The sequence below is a fragment of the Macaca thibetana genome, chromosome 16 (assembly GCF_024542745.1).
Source record: "Macaca thibetana thibetana isolate TM-01 chromosome 16, ASM2454274v1, whole genome shotgun sequence".
NCBI classification, from domain to species: Eukaryota; Metazoa; Chordata; class Mammalia; order Primates; family Cercopithecidae; genus Macaca; species Macaca thibetana.
In genome coordinates this window covers 15,766,541-15,787,519 of record NC_065593.1, presented here as the reverse complement: position 1 = coordinate 15,787,519, position 20,979 = coordinate 15,766,541, and the positions used below count along the sequence as shown (strand labels likewise).

Genomic DNA, 20,979 nt, shown 5'->3' with positions numbered 1-20,979 from the left:
TTCTAATTCACAAAATCATTTTGAGAAAAAGTTATCTTTCTGATTCTCAGATACAGAAAGAAGCAACTAAGAGTCAAGTATTAGAATCTTCCTTTCTTGACCTTGTTGCAGATTCTGTTTTCCTTAGTTTAACTTGAATGTTGATCTTTCCTTATATACCCTATTAAGATTTTAAAAATAGGGGTTTATTTATTTTTTATTTTAGACTCAGGCGGTATATGTGCAGGTTTGTTACATGGCTTCTTCTTTTTTTTTTTGAATGGCAAATGGTGTGAATAATTAAGTAAACTGATATACTTTGAGCCTAGGCCATATAGGACCACGAAGTCTACAAGTTTACTCCTAGCTGGGTGCAGAAGAAATCCTTTTAACTTAACATCTCCCAGATTTCAAAGGAGGCATCCCCTGGCATTGAGAGGCAGTGTAGTTAGTGGTTAAGGAGCCTGTGGCATCAGGAGCCTCTGTACCTGTGGCTTTAGTATGATGGTCCTCATTGCCCACATGAGGGCACCCCCTATGTAAGAGTTAAATGTGTGGATTGCTGGATGAGAGTGAAGGCTGAATTCCATCTTTGCTAGTACTAACTGTGAGACTAGCTTTCTGATCCTCGGTTTTCTCATCTCCATGGTATGATAATAGCAATATTTATCTCATGGAGTGGTTGTAAAATTTAAGGCCAATGTACACGTAAAGCCCTGGACATGGTCTAACCCAGAGAGTGTCCAGTGAGCACTGATGGGCATGGGACTAGCTGTAGGCCACTTGTGGGATGAGGAGCTCAGTGGAAATTGAACCCATCTCTCCTGACCCCAGGCCAGTGCCCTGTCCAGTAAACCAGGTGTGTAACCCCATCCAGCCTCCCCCATCCTTGCTCTGTTGTCCCCCTGATGTGCTGGGTAACACATCTGTATTTTGATGCCCAGGAGCCTCCTGGAAACAGTGCCTTGGACCCGTGGAGAGGCTCCAAGGGGAGGATTTCCTGAGGGAAATTTCAGATGTTTTCCAGAACCTCTGCTCAGCCTGCCAACCTGGTCCCCAGGGTACTCTCTCTGTCCATGCATTTGCCTCTCCCACCTCACCACCCCGCCAGGAGCTCAGTAGGGTCTCACCTGTGTAGTAATTTCCTGACGTTTCATCCAGAGGCCACTGGGTCCCAGGAGCCTCCTGCTCTCTGGGTGCTAGGCTGGGCTGCGGTGGGGATCCCCAGCTCGCCAGCACTGCTGTGGATGTGGGGGCATTGGGCAACTCCTGGCTTGGAGACTCAAAGTCTGGGGAGCTTGGGAGAGCTTGGTAGAGGAGTGAGGAAGAGATTTCTGGGGGGAATTAAAAGAAAAATGACCATTTACTGAACATTTATTTTCTTTTACGTGCATATATTTTAAACTCTCACAACAGTCCTGAGAGATGGGTCTTAATAATATTATTTTAAAAACCATGTTAAAGTAGAGGGACAATTTTATTCTTTTAGTAGTGAAGAGAGAAGTCATGTGAGGGAGCTGGCTTGGGCCGAGGACTAAGCCTAGCCTCTTCTTGGGGTCTGTCTGGAAAACAGAGTCCTCCTCGGAACTTCTGGACCACCCTGACCCTCAGGATCTTCACAGCCCACCAATATTATGAGCCGGGTTCTCCTCGGGCAAGGACCGTGTCACCCATGACACCCAGCTGGGTAAGACTCATGGCCTGACTCATACGGGTCTCAGCTTCCCCATCTGTCAAATGGGGAGGGGCGCAATCTCTCCCCTGAGGGGTCCCTGAAAGGTCACTTCCAGGCCTGCCTCTCACAGCCCACCCTGGCTCCCCTGTCCTTCCTCTGCGGTCCCCCATGTCAGGTCCCCATGCACAGACATGATCGTCTGGGCGCGGCCCACCAGTGGATTCGCAGCTCCACCCAGGGCTGTCGGCCAGACTCAGCAAGCCTCACCTCTCCAGCGGCGTCCAGATGTGTCAGGCAGCTGTCTCAAAACCCTTCTCTCTGAGCCCTGGGTGCACTCCGCTGGCAATTCACGGTTCCAGGGCCTCAGCACTGCGGTGGAGGTGGGTTGGCTGGGAGACCCCAGGTGGGGTTCACTCGGGCTGTAGGGGAATGAGGGAGAGTAGCCTACAGGAAAGAGATAAAGAGGTTGGAGACACATTAGAGGGACAGGGGCAGGTGCCAGGGAACTGAGCAGGTCTCCTGTCTCAACCAAGAGAGGTCAGGATACACCAGCGAACCCGCTGCAGCCCTCTACAACCTCCTCTAGAGGCTTGTCTGAAGAATGATGCTCTTACAGATACTGCTAGGCAAAAAGTCCTGGTCTGGGATCAGGAAATTTGCGTATCTGTCTTGGTCCTGACTACCTCCCTGCGTAAATCACTGCTCCTCACGAGCCTCAGCTGTGCTTCATTGGGCCAACGGCATCTGCCACCCAGGGCAGCTAATAGTAATAATAACAGCAGCAGCAGCAGCAACAACAGGGGAGATCTTATTTATTGAGCACTTACTGTATGTCAGACTCTGTGCTAAATGTTTAACCTGGATGATCTCTTGTAACCCTCACACAGTCCAGGGAGGCGGGCTCTCACTCTCCCATTTTGCAGAGACACAGGCAGAGAGCAGCGAAGTGATTGGCCCAGGGTAATAGTGCCAGGACTGGGGATAGAGACTGACTCCCAAGTCTGTGCTCATAACTACAATGCCAGGCAAGTACTGGGAATGCACTTGAATAGGAGACGGTGTGGGGCTCTGAGGTGAGCAAGGGCCCCCCAGCAAGCCTCCCGGCTCAAGTGTAGTCTGGGGCCTGGGTCCACCTTTGACAGGGCAGTTCCACGTCACTGCCCAGAGGAAGGCCTGGCAGGGAGGGCTCAGTGGTGGTGGGGGGGTTCCAAGAAGGCAGGGCAGGGCAGGGCAGGAGTGGGGGCCAGGGGATGTTCAGCGGGCAGAGGGGTCCTTTGGCTACTCACCTGCCCCTTCCCGGGCTTGGGTGCACAGTGACCACAGCCCCATCTGCTCCCAGGTACGGAGGGCTAGGTCCCAGGCCCGCTGCTCCCCATACTGAGCCACCAGGTATGAGGCCACCTCCATGCCACTCGTCTTCTCCGGCCGAGCGGCTGTCTCACCCGAAGAGCCGCTGGAGTGCACTTTACTGGCGAACAGAAGCTGGAACTCCTTCAGCTCCTCCTTCTTCAGGAGCTCCAAGTAACAGGCCAGGCGGCCCCAGGCTCCGCCAGCCATCTCTGTCCCAGAATTCAGGGCGTGTCTGGGGGATGGTTCACGGGTGGTGAGGGTATCGGGCAGGCAGAGAACAGTGCTGTCCTTTGCCTTGCTCTTACCGTCTCCTATTCAGCATTCAGAGCCCAGTTTTATAAATCCCGGGGCACCTGCAGATAGATGCCGATGGAGGCGGAGTGGTAGGAAAAGCCAGCGGAGGGAGGAGCCCAGAGGGGCCTGCGAGACCCTGGAAGAAGTCAGCTGACAGGGAGGTGCTGGGATGGGGCCCAGGACCAGGTGGGGGGGGAGGGGGAGGGGAGATGTGGTGACGGGGGATGGGGTGTGGACAACGCTCACTGTTCTGTGTTCCCCAGATTCTTCCCTTTCCTGGGTCCTGGACTCCTGAGATCAACCGTGGAGCTGCAAGGCTGAGAAGAGGTGGGGTAGGAGGAGCCGCAGAGCAAGGAATGGGCTTTCAGAACCCAGAGTGGAGCCCAGGGCTACTGGCTCCCAGCTCTCGTCAGACCTCTTCTGGCCCTGGGGCACCAACCAGCAAGAACAGCCCCCAGTCAACAAGAGTGGGAAGGAAACATCACCCAGAGGAAACTCACAAGGGGCGTGGCCAGGGGGTAGGCTCAAACCAGGCCTGGGTAGACCAGACTCAGAGTCACATATTCAGATGGGCCACGTGACATCGATAGGCGGACCAGGGGCACAGGCCCAGACTAGCTGATGCTGCAGCAGGTGTAGGCCCATACTACACACGGGCACTCCGCCAGCCCGTCACCTAGAGCCTGTCTGCAGAGCCAGGATGCAGAGACTCTCCAAGCAGTTGTGTCTACAATCCAGGACCAGCCTCTCAGGATGGGCAGGGCCCCTGTGCCTGCCCAGGCAGCTCCTTATTGGGAAATATTAGAACTGGGGGAGCGTTTTTCCCAGCCTCTCATGGTTTTGGGAGCTTGTTGAGTTGCACTGCATGTTCTGCCGTGCTACCAGGGGCACTGAGGCATGTGTCCCAGGCCCAGGGGGCTGTTTGCCTTGTGGGCAGCCCAGCACTTAGCTGGTGAACACTTCCACCTGAAAGCAGAACCGCTCCTTCCTCATTCTTGCAAGCAGGCCTCGGGGAGCTGGGTGCAGACTTCCTCTTTGGTGGAATCTGCAAGATGCCGCTGACTCCAGGTTGAGGAATGACGTTACCCAACTCATCTGCTGATGTAACACACCACCAGGAATTTCTGGAGATGCTTTGGTTTCACTTGGACTGGCAGAGCCCATGGCTTGCTTGGACAAGGACTCCTTATGTGCCTGATTTATTTCTTTGAGCCGCAGTTTGCCCATCTATTAAATGAGACATCATAGGTTTATCAAGAGGCTTCAATTCAGCAAAAGGTCTTAAGAGTCTTTCTCTATCGCCCAGGCTGGGGTGCAGTGGCAAGATCTCGGCTTACCGCAACCTCCGTCCACCTCCCGGGTTCCAGCGATTCTCCTGCCTCAGCCTCCTGGGCAGCTGGGATTACAGGTGTGCACCATCACACCTGGCTAAATTTTTTCTATTTTTAGAAGAGATGGGGTTTCACCATGTTAGCCAGGCTGGTGTCGAACTCCTGATCCAAGGTGATCCGCCCACCTTGGCCTCCCAAAGTGTTGGGATTACAGGTGTGAGCCTCCGTGCCTGGCCTAAACACATTTTATAAATGTTAGTTTTTAAAAATGGCTAATAAGCACATTGTAGGGCATTCTAACATCAGACTGACCAGAAGTGGAAAAGCGCTGTGCTAAAAGTGGGATGATCGGGAGGCTCTGAGCACTCCGTGAAGGACCCTAAGACTCCATAGAGTGGGAGGAATGGCCTGGGGGAGGGCTGTGTGGGTTCTTTTTCCTCCTCAACACCAGCCAGTGCTGACACCAACTTGTGTCCTACAGTGCAATTCTGACACTAACTGCCTGGAGTCGGCATCAAACCCCACAGGTTTAGGGGCTCAGTGAAGAGCTGGCCTCATATCAGATGCCAGTTGCAAATGGGGTGCCCAGACCACTGGCACCTCTGTCTCACTTGGTGACAAATGCAAGGGTTTCCACAGCCTCAGGTTCAATAATTTACCGAAATGACTCACAGGACTGAGAAAAACACTTTATTTATTACTATCGGTTCATGATGAAAGATACAGCTCAGGAATAGCCAAATGGAAGAGATGCCAAGGTCAAGGTGTGGGTGGGGGAGGGGGCACAGCGCTTCATTGCCCTCCCGGGCACCCCATTCTCCCTGCCCCTTCCTGCTCCTGCTCCACTAACCTGGAAGCTCTCCAAACCCCAAACAAACAAAACTGTGGGGTTTTCTTGGAGGTATCACCTCATAGGCATAATTGATTAAATCACTGGCCACTGGAGATCCATCCACTCAACGTGTTAAACAGATCAGAAACCTGGCCATCCCACCATGCCCACTGGGGCCGCTGGTCCAGCCCTCAATCGTCTCTTACTGGGATCATTGTGCTAGCCTCCCACATGTTTCCCACCCATGCTGACGCTGCCCCTTTACCGTCTACGCTCCGTCTAGCAGCCAGAATTATCCACTTAAAGCATAAATTAGGTCAGGTCACTTCTCAGCTCAAAACTTTCCCATACTCCCCATCTCACTCTGAGTAAAACCAAAGTCCAACCAAAGGCGCGGTGACTCATGCCTGTAATCCCAGCACTTTGGGAGGCTGAGGTGGGAGGATCACTTGAGGCCAGCAGTTCAAGACCAGTCTGGGAAACATGGCAAGACCTTGTCCCTATGAAATAATATTAAAAGACTTCCCAAATCTGGCCAGGCACAGTGGCTCATGCCTGTAATCCCAGCACTTTGGGAGGCTGAAGTGGGCAGATCACCTGAGGTCAGGAGTTCAAGACCAGCCTGGCCAACATGGTGAAATCCCATCTCTGAGAATACAAAAAAAAAAAAAAAAAAAAAAAATTATCCTGGTGTGGTGGCGCACGCCGTAATCCTTAAGGAGGCTGAGACAGGAGAATCGCTTGAACCCAGGAGACAGAGATTGCAGTGAGCCAAGATTATGCCTTTGCACTCCAGAGTCTGGGCGACAAGAGCGAAACTCGGTCTCAAACAAAAGAAAACAAAAAACCAAACAACAACAACAAAAACTTTCCAAATCCCCCAAAGTCCTCCCAGTGGCTCCCGGGGGCTGCATGATCTAGCCCCTGATATCTCTCCGGCATTATCTCCTACACTATCTCCCTCTCTCACTCTGCTCTGGGTCCTCGTAATCTCTTGCCTGTTCCTTGAATACGCCAAGAATACTCTCACTCCAGGGCCTTTGCACTAGTCTTTCCATTGTCTTGGAATGGTTTCCCCAGATATTGAGGGGTGTGCTATCCAACCGCCTGCTAAGTAGTAGGTGGGTGCTTCATTTCTCTGCACTACACTTATTACTGCCTGATGTTACAGACTCGTTTATCTTCTGTCACCCCCTCCTGCCGATAGAATGTTAGGTTCCTGGAGACAGGACTTGGCTTGTTTTGTTCACTGTTGTATCCGCTATGCCTAAATCACAGCCTGGCCCACAATGTCAGCACAATCAATGCCACAGACATGGAATGTCTTTTGAACCCTTTCCTTTTTATCCTTCTAAACAGCTACTGACTCCAGCCACTAGATGGCACTCAAGTACTTTCTGTGCATTGAAGCAGCCTCATGGGTTTGGTGGCGAGAACTCACTGGCCCTCTCTGAGCCTGAATTTTTAAAGTTACCTCTGTTTCTGGTGCTTTGGGTCTTTGTTTTCTTTCTTTGAGGCATTTTAGGAACATATTAAGGCTCACTTTTATTTTATTTTCAATTAAAACTTAACTCATGAGGAGTATCTGTATGGCCAATACTCCAGCAGAGTACAGTGAGGCTTTCTCTTTACGTTCAAATTACTATGACTTGAATCCAGATCTGGGTAACTTCTGGAAATCAGCCTCCTTGAAATTCCCCTCCTCCCACCTATTTCTAAGCATGTCCCAGACATTACCTCTTGGGGTTCTGAAGTCAGTCCTCGGTTCCCCTCTGACCGACTACTGGTCTTGACTACCTTGCTGTCGTCCCCTTGGTCTCAGACCCCGTTTCTATCCTCCTGAAGTTGCTGGGTCCACGTGTCCTCTCTGTCACAACCATTTTAGGGCATGGCTCTTTTCTGGCCCATTCCTGAAATGTGGGATGGGGTTTTCCCAATTGACAGCACAGCTGACACCATGATATGAGGATACGATTTTGAGCAAGACCTTCCCCAAGGATCAGGGATGAAGGACGGTAAATACATCAGGGCGTCACTCTCCACAGCTGTGGCTCACACTATCCTCAGAGCCCTCTGGTCCAGGATCATCCCTGCTGTCCCTTTTCCAGCTGAAGCTCTCTGCAGCTCTGGCGGTTTCCATTATACATGGACAGGTCATTGCCCAGCCTCAAGATTCTCCAGCCTCCTCTGCCCTTTGGAGGCCAGGTCTGTCTGGCTCTAATACTTAGAAAGAGAACAAGTCGTCCTACATTCACATCACTCCTAGCACAGGCCCCAGGATTATCCTCCTTCCAGGATGATTGACATAGAAATATCTAGTCCCTTCAGATGTGTGCTTGGTATTGTTGGAAATAAGAGCTTGGAGTCACAAAGAAAATGAGCACTCAAATAAAGGATTTCTCAGCAAGGCAAATTTACTTCTGGAGAATGGTGCCACTTGCCCTTCTGGCCACTGCAAGAGCACACTGAACAAAGCAGGGAAGGGGTTTTTATCCCTAACACAGTCAGTCCCTGATACTGTGTCTGGTCCCCACTGGCTGGAGTTGGACTGCACAGTCTAAGCTGATCCTGATTGGCTACTTCCAATGGAGCAGGGGTGGGGACTACAGCAGTGGAAAGAGCAGTTTTGGCCAAATAAAGTACAGATGTGGTTTGTTACCGATTGGGAATGGATGTGAGTTACAGATTGGGAATGGATGTGGGTTGTTACAGATTGGGAATGGATGTGGGTTGTTACAGATTGGGAATGGATGTGAGTTACAGATTGGGAATGGATGTGAGTTACAGATTGGGAATGGATGTGGGTTACAGATTGGGAATGGATGTGAGTTACAGACTGGAATGGATGTGAGTTACAGATTGGGAATGGATGTGAGTTACAGATTGGGAATGGATGTGAGTTACAGATTGGGAATGGATGTGGGTTACAGATTGGGAATGCATGTGAGTTACAGATTGGGAATGGATGTGGGTTGTTACAGATTGGGAATGGATTTGGGTAGTTACAGATTGGGAATGGATGTGGGTTGTTACAGATTGGGAATGGATGTGGGTTGTTACAGATTGGGAATGGATGTGAGTTACTGATTGGGAATGGATTTGGGTTGTTACCGATTGGGAATGGATTTGGGTAGTTACAGATTGGGAATGGATGTGGGTTGTTACAGATTGGGAATGGATGTGAGTTACAGATTGGGAATGGATGTGAGTTACAGATTGGGAATGGATGTGAGTTACAGATTGGGAATTTGGGAATGCATGTGAGTTACAGATTGGGAATGGATGTGGGTTGTTACAGATTGGGAATGGATTTGGGTAGTTACAGATTGGGAATGGATGTGGGTTGTTACAGATTGGGAATGGATGTGGGTTGTTACAGATTGGGAATGGATGTGAGTTACCGATTGGGAATGGATTTGGGTTGTTACAGATTGGGAATGGATTTGGGTAGTTACAGATTGGGAATGGATGTGGGTTGTTACAGATTGGGAATGGATGTGAGTTACAGATTGGGAATGGATGTCAGTTACAGATTGGGAATGGATGTGGGTTGTTACAGATTGGGAATGGATGTGAGTTACAGATTGGGAATGGATGTGAGTTACAGATTGGTAATGGATGTGAGTTACAGATTGGGAATGGATGTGAGTTACAGATTGGTAATGGATGTGGGTTAAAGATTGGGAACGGCTGGAAGGTTGTTTACTGTAACTAGGGGCAAGGAGGCAAAAAAGTTAGGCCTTGAAAATAGAAGACAAAGAATGAGGGAATTGAACAAGCAGAACCTTTGAAAAGGAACTCACTGTATCCAACAGTATTATGGACCCAACAAGATCGTCTCAGTAATTTGACAATTCATTTACCCCAAGTTGGTGTGTTTCAGGCTTAGATAAAACGGTGCTTTGAACATCGACAGCTGAAATCTTTTGTTAAAAAGTACAGTCTAGTTCATCCAGCCCTCCTACTCTCCCTGTTACTCCTCTTCCTCCTTTTAGTCTTTCCTGCAGTGTGAAGTGAAGGAAATATTGGGACTTGGTATTCTCCCTATCATGGTCTGCTTTAATGTCCTGTGAACCTGGACAAGAATACACACACCCGCATTACCATTTTCCAAGAACACACGATAGCCGAAGGTCACAGTGAATTTACATCAGTTACAACAGAACGCATCTCTCACTCTGAGTTTTCTCATTTGACCTTCTTAACTGCATTTAAATCTCAGTAAAGAACGACGACTTGTTCCTGCTTTATAGGCCTAAAATACCCACCAATAAGGTCCTCTTAGAAACCAGGCAAGGCACACCCAAGTCTCTATGCTAAAAGGAGGAAGTCATGCATAACTTTTTGGAGACCCTTTTTACTTTGAAAGCATTTCAAACTTACGGGAAAATGTCAAGAGTTGTACAGTGAACTCCCATATAACCTTAACCTAGATTCACCAATTATTAACATTTACTATTGTTTTAGTTTATCTTTTATTTATGTTTGCTGATTATTGGGATTAAGTTGCAGATATAACATTTACTTCTTTTTTTCTTTTTTTCTGAGATGGAGTCTTGCTTGTTGCCCAGGCTGGAGTGCAATGTCGTGATGTCAGCTCACTGCAACCTCTGCCTCCTGGGTTCAAGCAATTCTCCTGCCTCAGCCTCCCTAGTAGCCGAGATTATAGGTGCCTGCCACCAAGCCTGGCTAATTTTTGTATTTTTAGTAGAGACAGGGTTTTGCCATGTTGGTCAGGCTGGTCTCTAACTCCTGACCTCAGGTGATCCGCCCGCCTCGGCCTCTCAAACTGCTGGGATTACAGGCATGAGCCACCGCACCTGGCCTACAACATTTACTTCTAAGGACTTTGGCAATATCGACTAAGAATCAGGACGTTTTCTTATATGCCACTGAATGATGAAATTGAGGAAGTTCAAAACATTGATGCACTACTACTATCCAATGACGTGTAACTTTTCAAATGATATTTTCAACTTGTTCTTTATATTATTAGGATTATAAAAATACAAAACAGAAATATATAGGGGAAAAGTAAAAATGTTCTTTTGACTTTCTGCACCATCATATCTACTTCCCAGGAATAACCAATGTTACATGAATGTTTCAGTGTTCCGTGAAAAAAAAAAACATAGTTTTACACGAACACAGTTACTTTTCTATGTGTCAGATATATAGGACCTAAGTTTTTTAGGAGTGAATTTTTTTCCTCTTTTATTTCCTCAAAATTTATTTCCTCAAAAATATTTTGCAGATCCCTCCATGTTAGTAAATATGGATCTAAGCCGTTCTTTCTTCTTTTTTGTAATTGTTGAGTTTTTCATAGTTTGGATCTACTATAATTTATTTGATTAGTCACATTTGACGGAAATCTAGCTGGCTTTCATTTGCATTTTCCTGTTACCAGCCACACGGTGATAACCAACGTTGTACACACGTGTATCTTGTCACACACATGTGAGTACCTCCAAGGGACAGAGTTCTAGAAAAGGAATTTCTGGGTTGAAGAGATCACACATGTAAAAATTTGGGTTCAGAAATATGCTTCCCACCCGTAATCCCAGCGCTTTGGGAGGCTGAGGCGGGCAGATCACGAGGTCAGGAGATCGAGACCATCCTGGCTAACATGATGAAACCCCATCTCTACTAAAAATACAAAAAGAAATTAGCCAGGTGTGCTGGCGGGCGCCTGTAGTCCCAGCTACTTGGGAGGTTGAGGCAGGAGAATGGCGTGAACCCGGGAGGTGGAGGTTGCAGTGAGCCGAGATCGCGCCACTGCACTCCAGCCTGGGCGACAGAGTTAGAATCTGTCTCAAAAAAAAAAAAAAAAAAAAAAAAAAAAAAAAGAAAGAAAAAAGAAATGTGCTTCTCTTGAGAGCTCATTATTTTTGTCTTTCGACCACGGCATCAAGCAACTAGACACATGCATCTTTGATTTGCCTTCTGGGAGGTTTTCAAGTCACAGGTTTGGCCCATCTCTTAAAAATGTACATGCAAAGTTCACTCTTAAAGCACATGATATGTCTACAATGTTAACTCCTAGTTGCATCTTATTTTCTCCCTACCATTGTTTTAATTTTGCTTGCTGTACATACTAAGGTAATAAAATTTTAATTTTATCATATATCTTTATATGTATCTAAATTTGTCCACTGAGTCACTCCAGAACAATATGTGCTGTGAGTACACAAAACGGTTGAATTGAGCTCCTTCCTTCCTTCCTTCCTTCCCTTCCCTTCCCTCCCTCCCTTCCTCCCTTCCTTCCTTCCCTCTCTTTCTTTTTTCTCTTCTTCTTTCCTTCTTCCTTTCTTTTTTTTGAGACAGAGTCTCACCCTATCCCCCAGACTGGAGTGCAGTGGCACAATCTTGAACCCCTCCTGGGTTCAAGCGATTCTTGTGCCTCAGCCTTCCAAGTAGCTGGGATTACAGGCAGGCGCCACCACACCCAGGTTATTTTTTAATTTTTAAAAAAACTTTTAGTAGAGTCAGGGTTTCACTATGTTGGCCAGGCTGGTCTCGAACTCCTGACCTCAGGTGATCCGCCCACCTCGGCCTCCCAAAGTGCTGGGTTTACAGGCATGAGCCACCGCACCTGGCCTGAATCGAGTTTTCTTAATGACAGTCCTGGGAGTGGGGAGACGAGCAGATGACACGTCTGTTGAGTGGCGCCTGTTTCATACCAGGCCCTTCGTAAAGCCAGCTCATTTCATCCTCACAACTATTTTTTAAGATTAAAATTATCGTCCCTATTTTGCAGATGAGAACCAGATCTCTAAGATTCCAAAGCCTCCTCCTTCCCATGCATCACAATGGCACTAATGTGCTGAGAGGCGTGCTCTCCCGGAGTGATGGGCCGGCGCATTCCTCTCCAACGGGCTTGTCCTCCTCTCACTCCCCAGGCTGCTTTCAGCTTACTCTGCGCTGGCTTTGGCCCTCACATGGGGGAAGCCCGAGCCTCTCGGAACATATCTGTGTCCATTGCCTCAAACGGATTGTCGCCTACCCCTCTCTATGGAGGTTTCTAAGTTAGAAAATACAGAGGTCAGATGATGGCCGCTGAGTACATCCAGCACATGGGTGACAATCAAAGCAAAGGTGCTTTAAGTGCAGCAGGAGGAACTGGGATTAACTCTGGGGTAGGACCTCTGCACAGTGAGGGATGCTAACTTGTAGGAATGAGATAGGGGAGGTTAGCGTGGAATTCCCTTCCAGAAGCCTTTAAGAACAAGCTAAATTTTCAACCGTCTGGGGCTTACTGCAGAGAATTAATGAGGCCCCTTGTGACAGCCCTGTTTAGCCTCCCTGGAAAACTACAAATCCATGATATCAACTGGTCGTTAAACTCCATTACTCCAGGCTCTCTTTTCGTGACAAAATTTCATTTAGACCAGTAGGTGGCGATAATTAAACAGCTAATTCAACAGGGCTTCTCCCAACCATGAAAGAACGCATTAAAAGCAGTCTGGAAGGTTGCTTCTGGGAGCAAGAGGGGGAACCTTTCTGTGAATCCACTGCTGATTGAGGTGCAATGAGCAGATCCACTAATGGGATGCCTCCCCTGACTCTTAAGGATCTCCTAGGCTCCCACCGTGATCACTTTTTTTTTTTTTTTTTTTGAGCCACGGTCTTACTCTGTCACCCAGGCTGGAGTGCAGTGGTGCGATAACGGCTTACTGCAGCCTTGACCTCCCAGGCTCAAGTGACCCTCTCACCTTAGCCCCCCCAAGGACTACAGATGCAAGCCACTGCACCTGGCATTTTTTTTTTTTTTTTTTTTTTACTTTTTGTAGAGACAGGATCTCATTATGTTGCCTAGGCTGGTCTTGAACTCCTAGGCTCAAGCAATTCTCCCACCTTAGTTTCCCAAAAGTGTTGCGATTACAGGTGTGAGTCACTGTGCCCAGCCCTATGATAATTTTCCCTTAGACTGGAGGACGAGGCTCTGCTGCCCAATGGATCTTGGGCAGATGTGTTTTTTGTTTTGTTTTTTGTTTTTGAGACAGAGTCTTGCTCTGTTGCCAGGCTGGAGTGCAGTGGCATGATCTCGGCTCACTAAAACCTCTGCCTCCTGGGTTCAAGCGATTCTCCTGCCTCAGCCTCCCGAGTAGCTGGGACTACAGGCGCCCGCCACCACGCCTGGCTAATTTTTGTATTTTTAGTGGAAACAGGGTTTCACCATGTTGGCCAGGATGGTCTCGATTTTTTTTTTTTTTTTTTTTGAGACGGAGTCTCGCTCTGTTGCCCAGGCTGGAGTGCAGTGGCCGGATCTCAGCTCACTGCAAGCTCTGCCTCCCGGGTTCATGCCATTCTCCTGCCTCAGCCTCCCGAGTAGCTGGGACTACAGGCGCCCACCACCACTCCCGGCTAATTTTTTTGTATTTTTAGTAGAGACGGGGTTTCACCGTGTTAGCCAGGATGGTCTTGATCTCCTGACTTCGTGATCTGCCCACCTCGGCCTCCCAAAGTGCTGGGATTACAGGCGTGAGCCACCGCGCCCGGCCCCAAGTCCCCCTTTTCAAGGAGGTGTGGCCTGGAACAATCAGACCAAAGCCCATCGGCAGAGCTTCCCCTAGACTAGGGAGCTCTCTGGCTGCAGGGGAGAGGCCACTGATTCTTGATGTGTTCTTGCCTATTTCCTACACTATAACTTTTTTGAGGGCAGGGATTATGTCCATTTAGCACACCACCATACAACCGCCACCTAATGCAGTGGATTAGTTATATGTAAGCAGAAGTTCACTACGTGTTCAACGAAGGAATGAATGAAGGTTAGGACAAGAGCTGGCCTTCATGGAGCTGTCCAGGGTTCTTACCAGTCCCTGACTTCCTTCGATGGATTGGTCTTCTGCTTTCTTGCCTTTCTCCCAGGGCTTTGCTGCAACACTTCACAAAACCTGTTCGTAGTATGTATTCACTGAATTATGTACTTCCTTGACAGTCCTACTGTATCCATGGTGGCCCCCAAACAGCCTGCTGACCTAGGTCCAAAAAAAACGGTTCTCTCTGCACAGAACCACTTGGGTTAAATGCCTCATTCTTCATCTGGGTCTATGTAGTTTTTAGTTCTCAATCCCAGTCCCTTCCATGTCACTACTGTTGAAGGATGTGTCGTGGGAAGTGGCATGAGAGGTTGCTGGAGGGACGAGCTGGGGCCAGACTGCAGGGGCTTAGGGTGTGAATTCATGGGGCAGGAAGTGTGCCTTATCCACCTCTGAGGGCTCAGTGTCCTGCACAATTCCAGGCACAAACTCAGCTCTCAATAAAAGGTGCATAATTTCTCATCGCGCAGGACTGTGCAAGGATATGGCAAATGTGGACCTGGCTCTAAACTCACCCCCATGAAATGTCTCAGTTGATATTTTCTGAGGAGTAGGAGATGAAGGATTGCTGTTTACATTTATTTCTTCTTTGTATTTGTTTACTCACATCTGGACTGGCTTAAGAAAAAGTTCTTGATTCTTCTATGTTGCTTCTTAGTATCTCAGACTATCATATAATACAAGGCTAAGATAGGGAGGAGGGAAGGAAGAACTGGGGGAAAAAAAGAGAAACCAGGGGAGTGAATCTAAGGCCAAGATTTCAGTCTCTCAAACAGGCTCTGGGGAACATAAATTTCTGCTCCCCAACTCAGAAATCAGTTGGTAAAGAGATAAAATTTCAGAGCCATCAAAATAGATGAACCAAGAGGTGGATACAGGGAGTGATTTGGGAAAATGACTCAAACTTTGCTCTGGTATGATTCAGGGAACTCTGATGTCAGTGCCCAACGTACAACTGCAGCAAAAAGAGTCCCCAAGGCCTGGCACCATCAGGCACATCCTCAGGGCTCTGGGCTCAGCCTCTTTCTTTGCACATCCTCAGGGCTCTGGGCTCAGCTCTGATCTCAGTACCACCTTGGAAATGCACAGAGACTGCAAAGCTCAACGGCCAGGCTGTGTATCAGACACGTGCCTCCCTCATCCTCCCTCACAGTTCTCTGACCCTAAGACAGCTCATTTCCTGCCCCTGGTCCTCCTCTCCCTCCCCTCTGCTCATTGTCACTTCTTCCATGTATTACCCTGTAATTGCCTCTCAAACTCTTCTCCCTGCCTCTGATCCCACCCCTTCCAACACATCCTCCACGTAGGTAGTCAGAGAGACCTTTCTGGAACTCGCACCTCATCATATCACACCCTTCGATAAACCCGTTCCATGACTCCCCACTGCTGTGTGGTGCTCCAGGTCCTTTAGCCCTGGTCCAAACTTCAGGCCTTGTCTGTATCTTTCTCCCCACATGGTCTCCGTGTCTGCTTTGCCTTCTCGGCGTCTCCAGAACCATTACATTCTGCCACCCACTGGGTGCCTTTGGGGAAACTGCTCCCTCTATCTGGGAGGCTTTCTCCGACTTTGATAAACTCCTCCTCCTCTACTCCAGTTCAGATGTCATCTCTTGCAGAAAGCTTTCTCCCAAGTCCCCAGGTACAGTTCCTTCATTGGCCACACATAAATTATTTACTTCTTGTTATAGAGAGCTGTGCACTATCTGTTACCCCTGTTCCCCGGACCATGAGCACTTTGAGAGCAAGAATGATAGCTTATTTCTTTCAGCATCCCCTTCCTCCCATTGCCCAGCAGAGTGCCTGGCACATATTTGATGCATAATAAGTATTTGGAGAATTGTAAAATTAATTGAGCCTATAGGATGGACACAGAAGATGGCCTCATGGGGACGAACTCTTCAGTCTAGAAGGACGGAAGCTGAAAAAGGACAAAACTGAATGCTATAAAATGCTAAGGAGAACAGAGAGGGGCACATGAACTATGGGTGTCTGTTTTTCCAGTGGTCTCCCGGTTGGTCATTGCCCCTAGCTTTTAGATTCATCCCGTCTTTCTCCTGCAAGCTGTGTTTCCCAGGTATCCTTGCCATGGGTGTTTGTCTAGGTTTGGCAGGAGATTGGAGCATGAGAGGAAGGGAGAGGTCAGGCCATTTCTTTTCTCTCTGCTCTGGGTGGAGGAGGGCATTTTCTGGCCATGGCTGCATCTGGACAGCTGCTTCAGGTCCCAGCTGGACGGCCCCTCACACCACAGTCTCAGCTTTTCCTGGCAACCTCTGCTATGGTTCTAGCTCGGGCTGGGTGGCCCTGGCTTCTGGGTTTTGGTAATGTCGTCATCCCCCTGTGTCCTGCAGCTGCTGGAGGGGAAACTAGCCCCTGCTGCTGCTCATATTTGGGTGGCTTTACCATCCCTGCGTGGCTTCTTAGTCTTTTTATCCTCACTGTGGCCCATCCTCCCTATTAAATTCCCTGTGATGGAAAACTAGAGTGGTTTTGGTTTTCCTGACTAGATCTTGATCATCACAGTCTTTTCATAAATCAGCTGAAGGTTCAGTCCTGGGGTGCCTGGACCAGCCTCTGCCCTGGGTTCTACTCACAAGGGTCTCTTGTCTTGGCCACAGTGTCCCTGCAAGCCAGCCATTGGTGGCCCTTATAAGCACCAGTGTTGCCTCCTGCAGCCATTTGCCATATGATTCCCTTTCGGGGATTTTGGTGATCTGGATCCTTGGCTGAATCAATGCTTCCATTGGTTCTCATGAAGCAGGATTCTGAATCCTGGTGGAGTGGGGTAGGAGGCTTGGTGCGAGACCACAACCCACATGTAGCCACTACTTCCAGGATGCTAATTACCTTCTGTGCCTTGACACTTGGAAGAAGAGTGTTTGAAACACATTCAGATGCTAGTAAACTCCAGCAATTCATTATGCCAAGAGCTGGTGCCAATAGGAAATATAAACCCTTCCTGAGAGGCTTGGCTGAACTCAACAATTGATCAGTGTAGGATGATTAAGGGAAATGAGTCTGTCATGCAGTCACCCCCCACTATGGAGCAGTGATAATGTGTTTTAGGGGACCTGGCTGGAGCCAGAACCGGGGCCAAGTGGACCAGAGGCTGACCCCCTGGTGGCTCTCACATCCCTTTGCAGGATGGCAGGAGGGCGAAGGGACTCCCCAAGCCCTGGTGGAGTTAAAGGCGCAAGAACCGAGGTGAGGGACCCGGGGCTGGAGAGGAGATGGATTGGTCACTCCACGGCAGCAGATGGATCAGGTGGAACCTTTCCCAAGAATGGAGAAACGAAAATACTTAAAGCTTCAGTTTGACAAGTACATATGACAGAGGAGAAGAGAAAACGCCAAGAGAGGGCAAGACAGAGAGATCTGGGTACTAGAAAAAGGGTAGACATTTCTTTTTTTTTTTTTTTTTTTTTTTTGAGATGGAGTCTCACTCTGTCATCCAGGCTGGAGTGCAGTGGCGTGATCTTGGCTCACTGCAACCTCCGTCTCCCAGGTTCAAGCAATTCTCCTGCCTCAGCCTCCTGAGTAGCTGGGATTACAGGCATGTGCCACCACGCCCAGCTAATTTTTGTACTTTTAGTAGAGATGAGGTTTCACCATGATGGCCAGGCTGGTCTCAAACTCCTGACCTTGTGATCTGCCTGCCTTGACCTCCCAAAGTGCTGGGATTACAGGCATGAGCCACTGTGCCTAGCCAAGGGTGGACATTTCTGTAAAGGTCATTGAGGAGATAGGAGGGCAGGAAAGACAGCAATTCAACAAGCAGGACCCCGGGGCCCATTCCACAAGACAGGACCCTGTGGCCTCATTTATTTAGTGCTTCTGTGTGCCAGGTATGTGGGAATGCAGAGGTGAAAAAGACAGTGCCCGCTCTTTGGGTGCTCACACTGTCCTTGTGGAGACTGAGAATAAAGGAGATGACCACAATTCAGTGTGGTAGGTGCTCGGTGTATGGGCACACCAGTTGCTGTGGGGTTTAAAAGAGGAGCACCTAAGTTAAGCAAACTTGGCAGGTCAGGTAAAGCTTCCAGGAGGAAGAAATTTCTGCATGGAGTCTTAAAGGACAAACTGTAGTTATGCAGGAAGAGGAAGCAGAGGGGCTGGTGGAGGCATCACAGCATCTGGAGAGTGGTACCCAAAGGCCTGGAGTGAGGGATTGCTGGGTGTGTTCTGGGAGCTGGATGGGTGATGATGTGAGGAGGGGCTGGAGAGGCAAGTGGTGGTGGAGGTACCCTGGGAGGCCTGATGCTACTAGGAGCTTGGACTGGCCTCCTGTGAGTCGTGTGGAGCTGCCGAAACAACACGGTGGAGGAGTGATACACTGAGATTTATAGTTCAGAAAAATTACCCTGGCTGCAACGGGGAAATGTGAGCAGAGAGCGGTAAGATCGAGGCAGGAAGACCACACAGGTGGCTGTTGTGATGATTCATGTGACAACTGCTTCCTGCCAGCCCAGGCTATGCTGTGACTCCAGACAGGCCAGCTATAACCACCGGGCAGACAGACGGAGCCTGTCCCATCCCTGACCAAGATCTCTGGACCCTAATGGGGCTCACTCTGGCACAGAGAGAGGGACCTTGGGGAGCTGCTTTGGGAGCAGAAGTGGCAGAGAAGTCAGCTGGCCAGGCTCTGAGATGTGCCCCGTCTTCCGCAGTTGACTGCAGGGCCGATGCGGTTTGACTCCGTGGGGCCAGGGCTTTGCAGGTGGAGGCAGAGATTTAATGGCTGCTGCTGCTGCTGCTGAGTTGTGAGTGAGGATTTTTCGGGAATGTATGTGAAGGAGGCATCTCTATACAGCTAAATTCCTTTATTAACGTAATGAGTTTGGCTGCTTTCCTGGAAATGCAAGTGCCATTTGGCACCATCGCTGCTGCTTCAGAAAGGGTGTCATTAAACTAAGAATCTGTAGGAACGCACCATAGCGATAAACGAAGCTGCCTGGAGATTACACAGCATCACGCAGACTTCACAAGGACCTTCAGAAGGGAGAATGCTTCCACACTGAGGTCAGTAGCCAGTTAGGGGCTGGGAGTAGGGGGAGTGGAGACTCCAGAAATTATCTGGATAATCCAATCAATACAGGCAATGCTGCATAATATTGGGAGGGAGAATATTAGAATATTAAAGTCATTTTAAAATTGAAACAGAAACTTTAAAGGGGTCAAAACACCTCCTAGCCCTTCTCCGTCCCCCGTGTGCTGAGCATCCTCAAGTTCAGGTTTCTAAAGGCAGGACCCAAGTCTAAAGGCTTTGTTCTTTCCGTGTTGCAGCTTTGCATCCGATTGTCCAGGTGGTCCCCAGACCCACTGACAGGGAAACTCGAGGCAAATTATTTCTTCCAAACGCCCCACCAGATTTGGAACACCAAGGGCTGAGACTAGATCACTGGGTAAAGTGGGAACAGAAATCCCTCTTTCCATCCATTTAGTTCCTTGGAATGCGAGGAGCCTTGAAGCTAGGGGGAGACTTGGGAAGTTATTGGGCTTTTGAATTTATAATATAATTGTGAAATCCTCTTTCTCTGAATTGAGTTTGGACTTGAGAGTTCGTTATGAACGCTGTGTGACAAGAAAATTTTCCCAGATGACGTCAGCCAGCGGACTTTGTCTTTATTCACGTGATGCTAAGTTCCCAGAGGCCATGGCTGCAGAGAGGATGGGACCACGTAGCCACAAGTTCCTCTTCCTGATCACCCGCTGTGCGTCAGTCATTCTCTCTAATCCTCACAGCAAGCCTGTAATGGTGGCATTAGTCTTTTGCAGCTGAGAAGTGGGGGCTCAGAGAGGTTAAGACATTCGTGAAAGCCCACCCAGCTGGTAGGTGGTGAAGGTGGGATTGCACTCAGACTGTCGTAGGCCCAAACTGGTGCCTTTCCCCACACACCTCTCCTTGCCAATGGGGAAGGGTGTATATTGGGGATCTGCGGACGTCAGGTTTGAGCTTAGCCCGGCTCGGAGAAGTGTCTGTGGTCCCTCCACCCGCTCTTGGCTTCTATCCCAGGCAAGGATTCCACATGGTTGGGTACTTTTATAAAATTTTTATTTTTCAATTACATACTCACTGTAACAAATCTAAACAACACAAAAGTGGATAAAGGAGGCGGAGAAGGACTGTCCTTCCCATTCCAGTTTGAGACCTTTTTCTTTGCTTCTGACATGTGGAGTTGAAGGAGGGGGGGTCGGGGCCAGATGGGCCAGTTCGATTCTGGGCTCCACTACTTGCTAACGCCACAACCCTGGAAAAATTACTTAACTTCTCAGTGCCTCAGTTTCTTCATCCACAAAATGGGATAACAGTATTTATCTCAAGGGGTTGCTGTAAGGGTAAAACATTTAAATAACTGGCAAAGAATAAGCATTTAATAAATCATTAGTGATTTTTATTAAACATGGCTTTTAAAATCCAAAATGAGTATTAACACTCTACAGATTGTGTGGTAACTTCCTTTTTCACTTTACAATATGTTATAGACTTCTTTCCAAGTCTGTACATATGGTACCTTTTAAATGGTTGTGTAGAATTTTATTTGTCGAGATACACTATAATTTATTCATTCAGATATGGATGCACATTTAAATTATTTCCACTTTATTTTTTTTTTTACCATTACAACCAATGTTAAACTTTGTGCCTCACCTGGTCCTACTGGTATTTCTGTAAGATAGAGTTCTGCAGCAAGATTGTAAGAT

At 48.5% G+C, this 20,979-nt stretch overlaps 3 protein-coding genes across 6 annotated transcripts in view; all 3 read right to left on the bottom strand.

Annotated features, from left to right (window-relative positions):
• NLRP1 (NLR family pyrin domain containing 1) overlaps positions 1-5,258 on the bottom strand; it is a 56,565-nt gene extending 51,307 nt beyond the window's left edge. For 2 of the 3 annotated variants that reach the window (XM_050765197.1, XM_050765198.1), the window contains exons 1-3: positions 2,941-5,258; positions 1,922-2,098; positions 1,110-1,313 (exon numbers count right to left, since the gene is read on the bottom strand). In XM_050765197.1, the coding sequence (XP_050621154.1) occupies positions 1,110-1,313; positions 1,922-2,098; positions 2,941-3,211 (652 nt within the window). In that variant the 5' untranslated portion in view covers positions 3,212-5,258. Of the gene's footprint in view, positions 1-1,109; positions 1,314-1,921; positions 2,099-2,940 lie in introns of those variants that run through there. The other variant, XM_050765199.1, reaches the window with a different exon arrangement.
• The window catches only part of LOC126939805 (uncharacterized), a 910,157-nt gene that overhangs the window by 70,503 nt on the left and 818,675 nt on the right, over positions 1-20,979 (bottom strand). The gene's annotated exons all lie outside the window — the stretch shown is intronic.
• DERL2 (derlin 2) overlaps positions 1-20,979 on the bottom strand; it is a 434,214-nt gene that overhangs the window by 96,259 nt on the left and 316,976 nt on the right. The window lies entirely within an intron of this gene.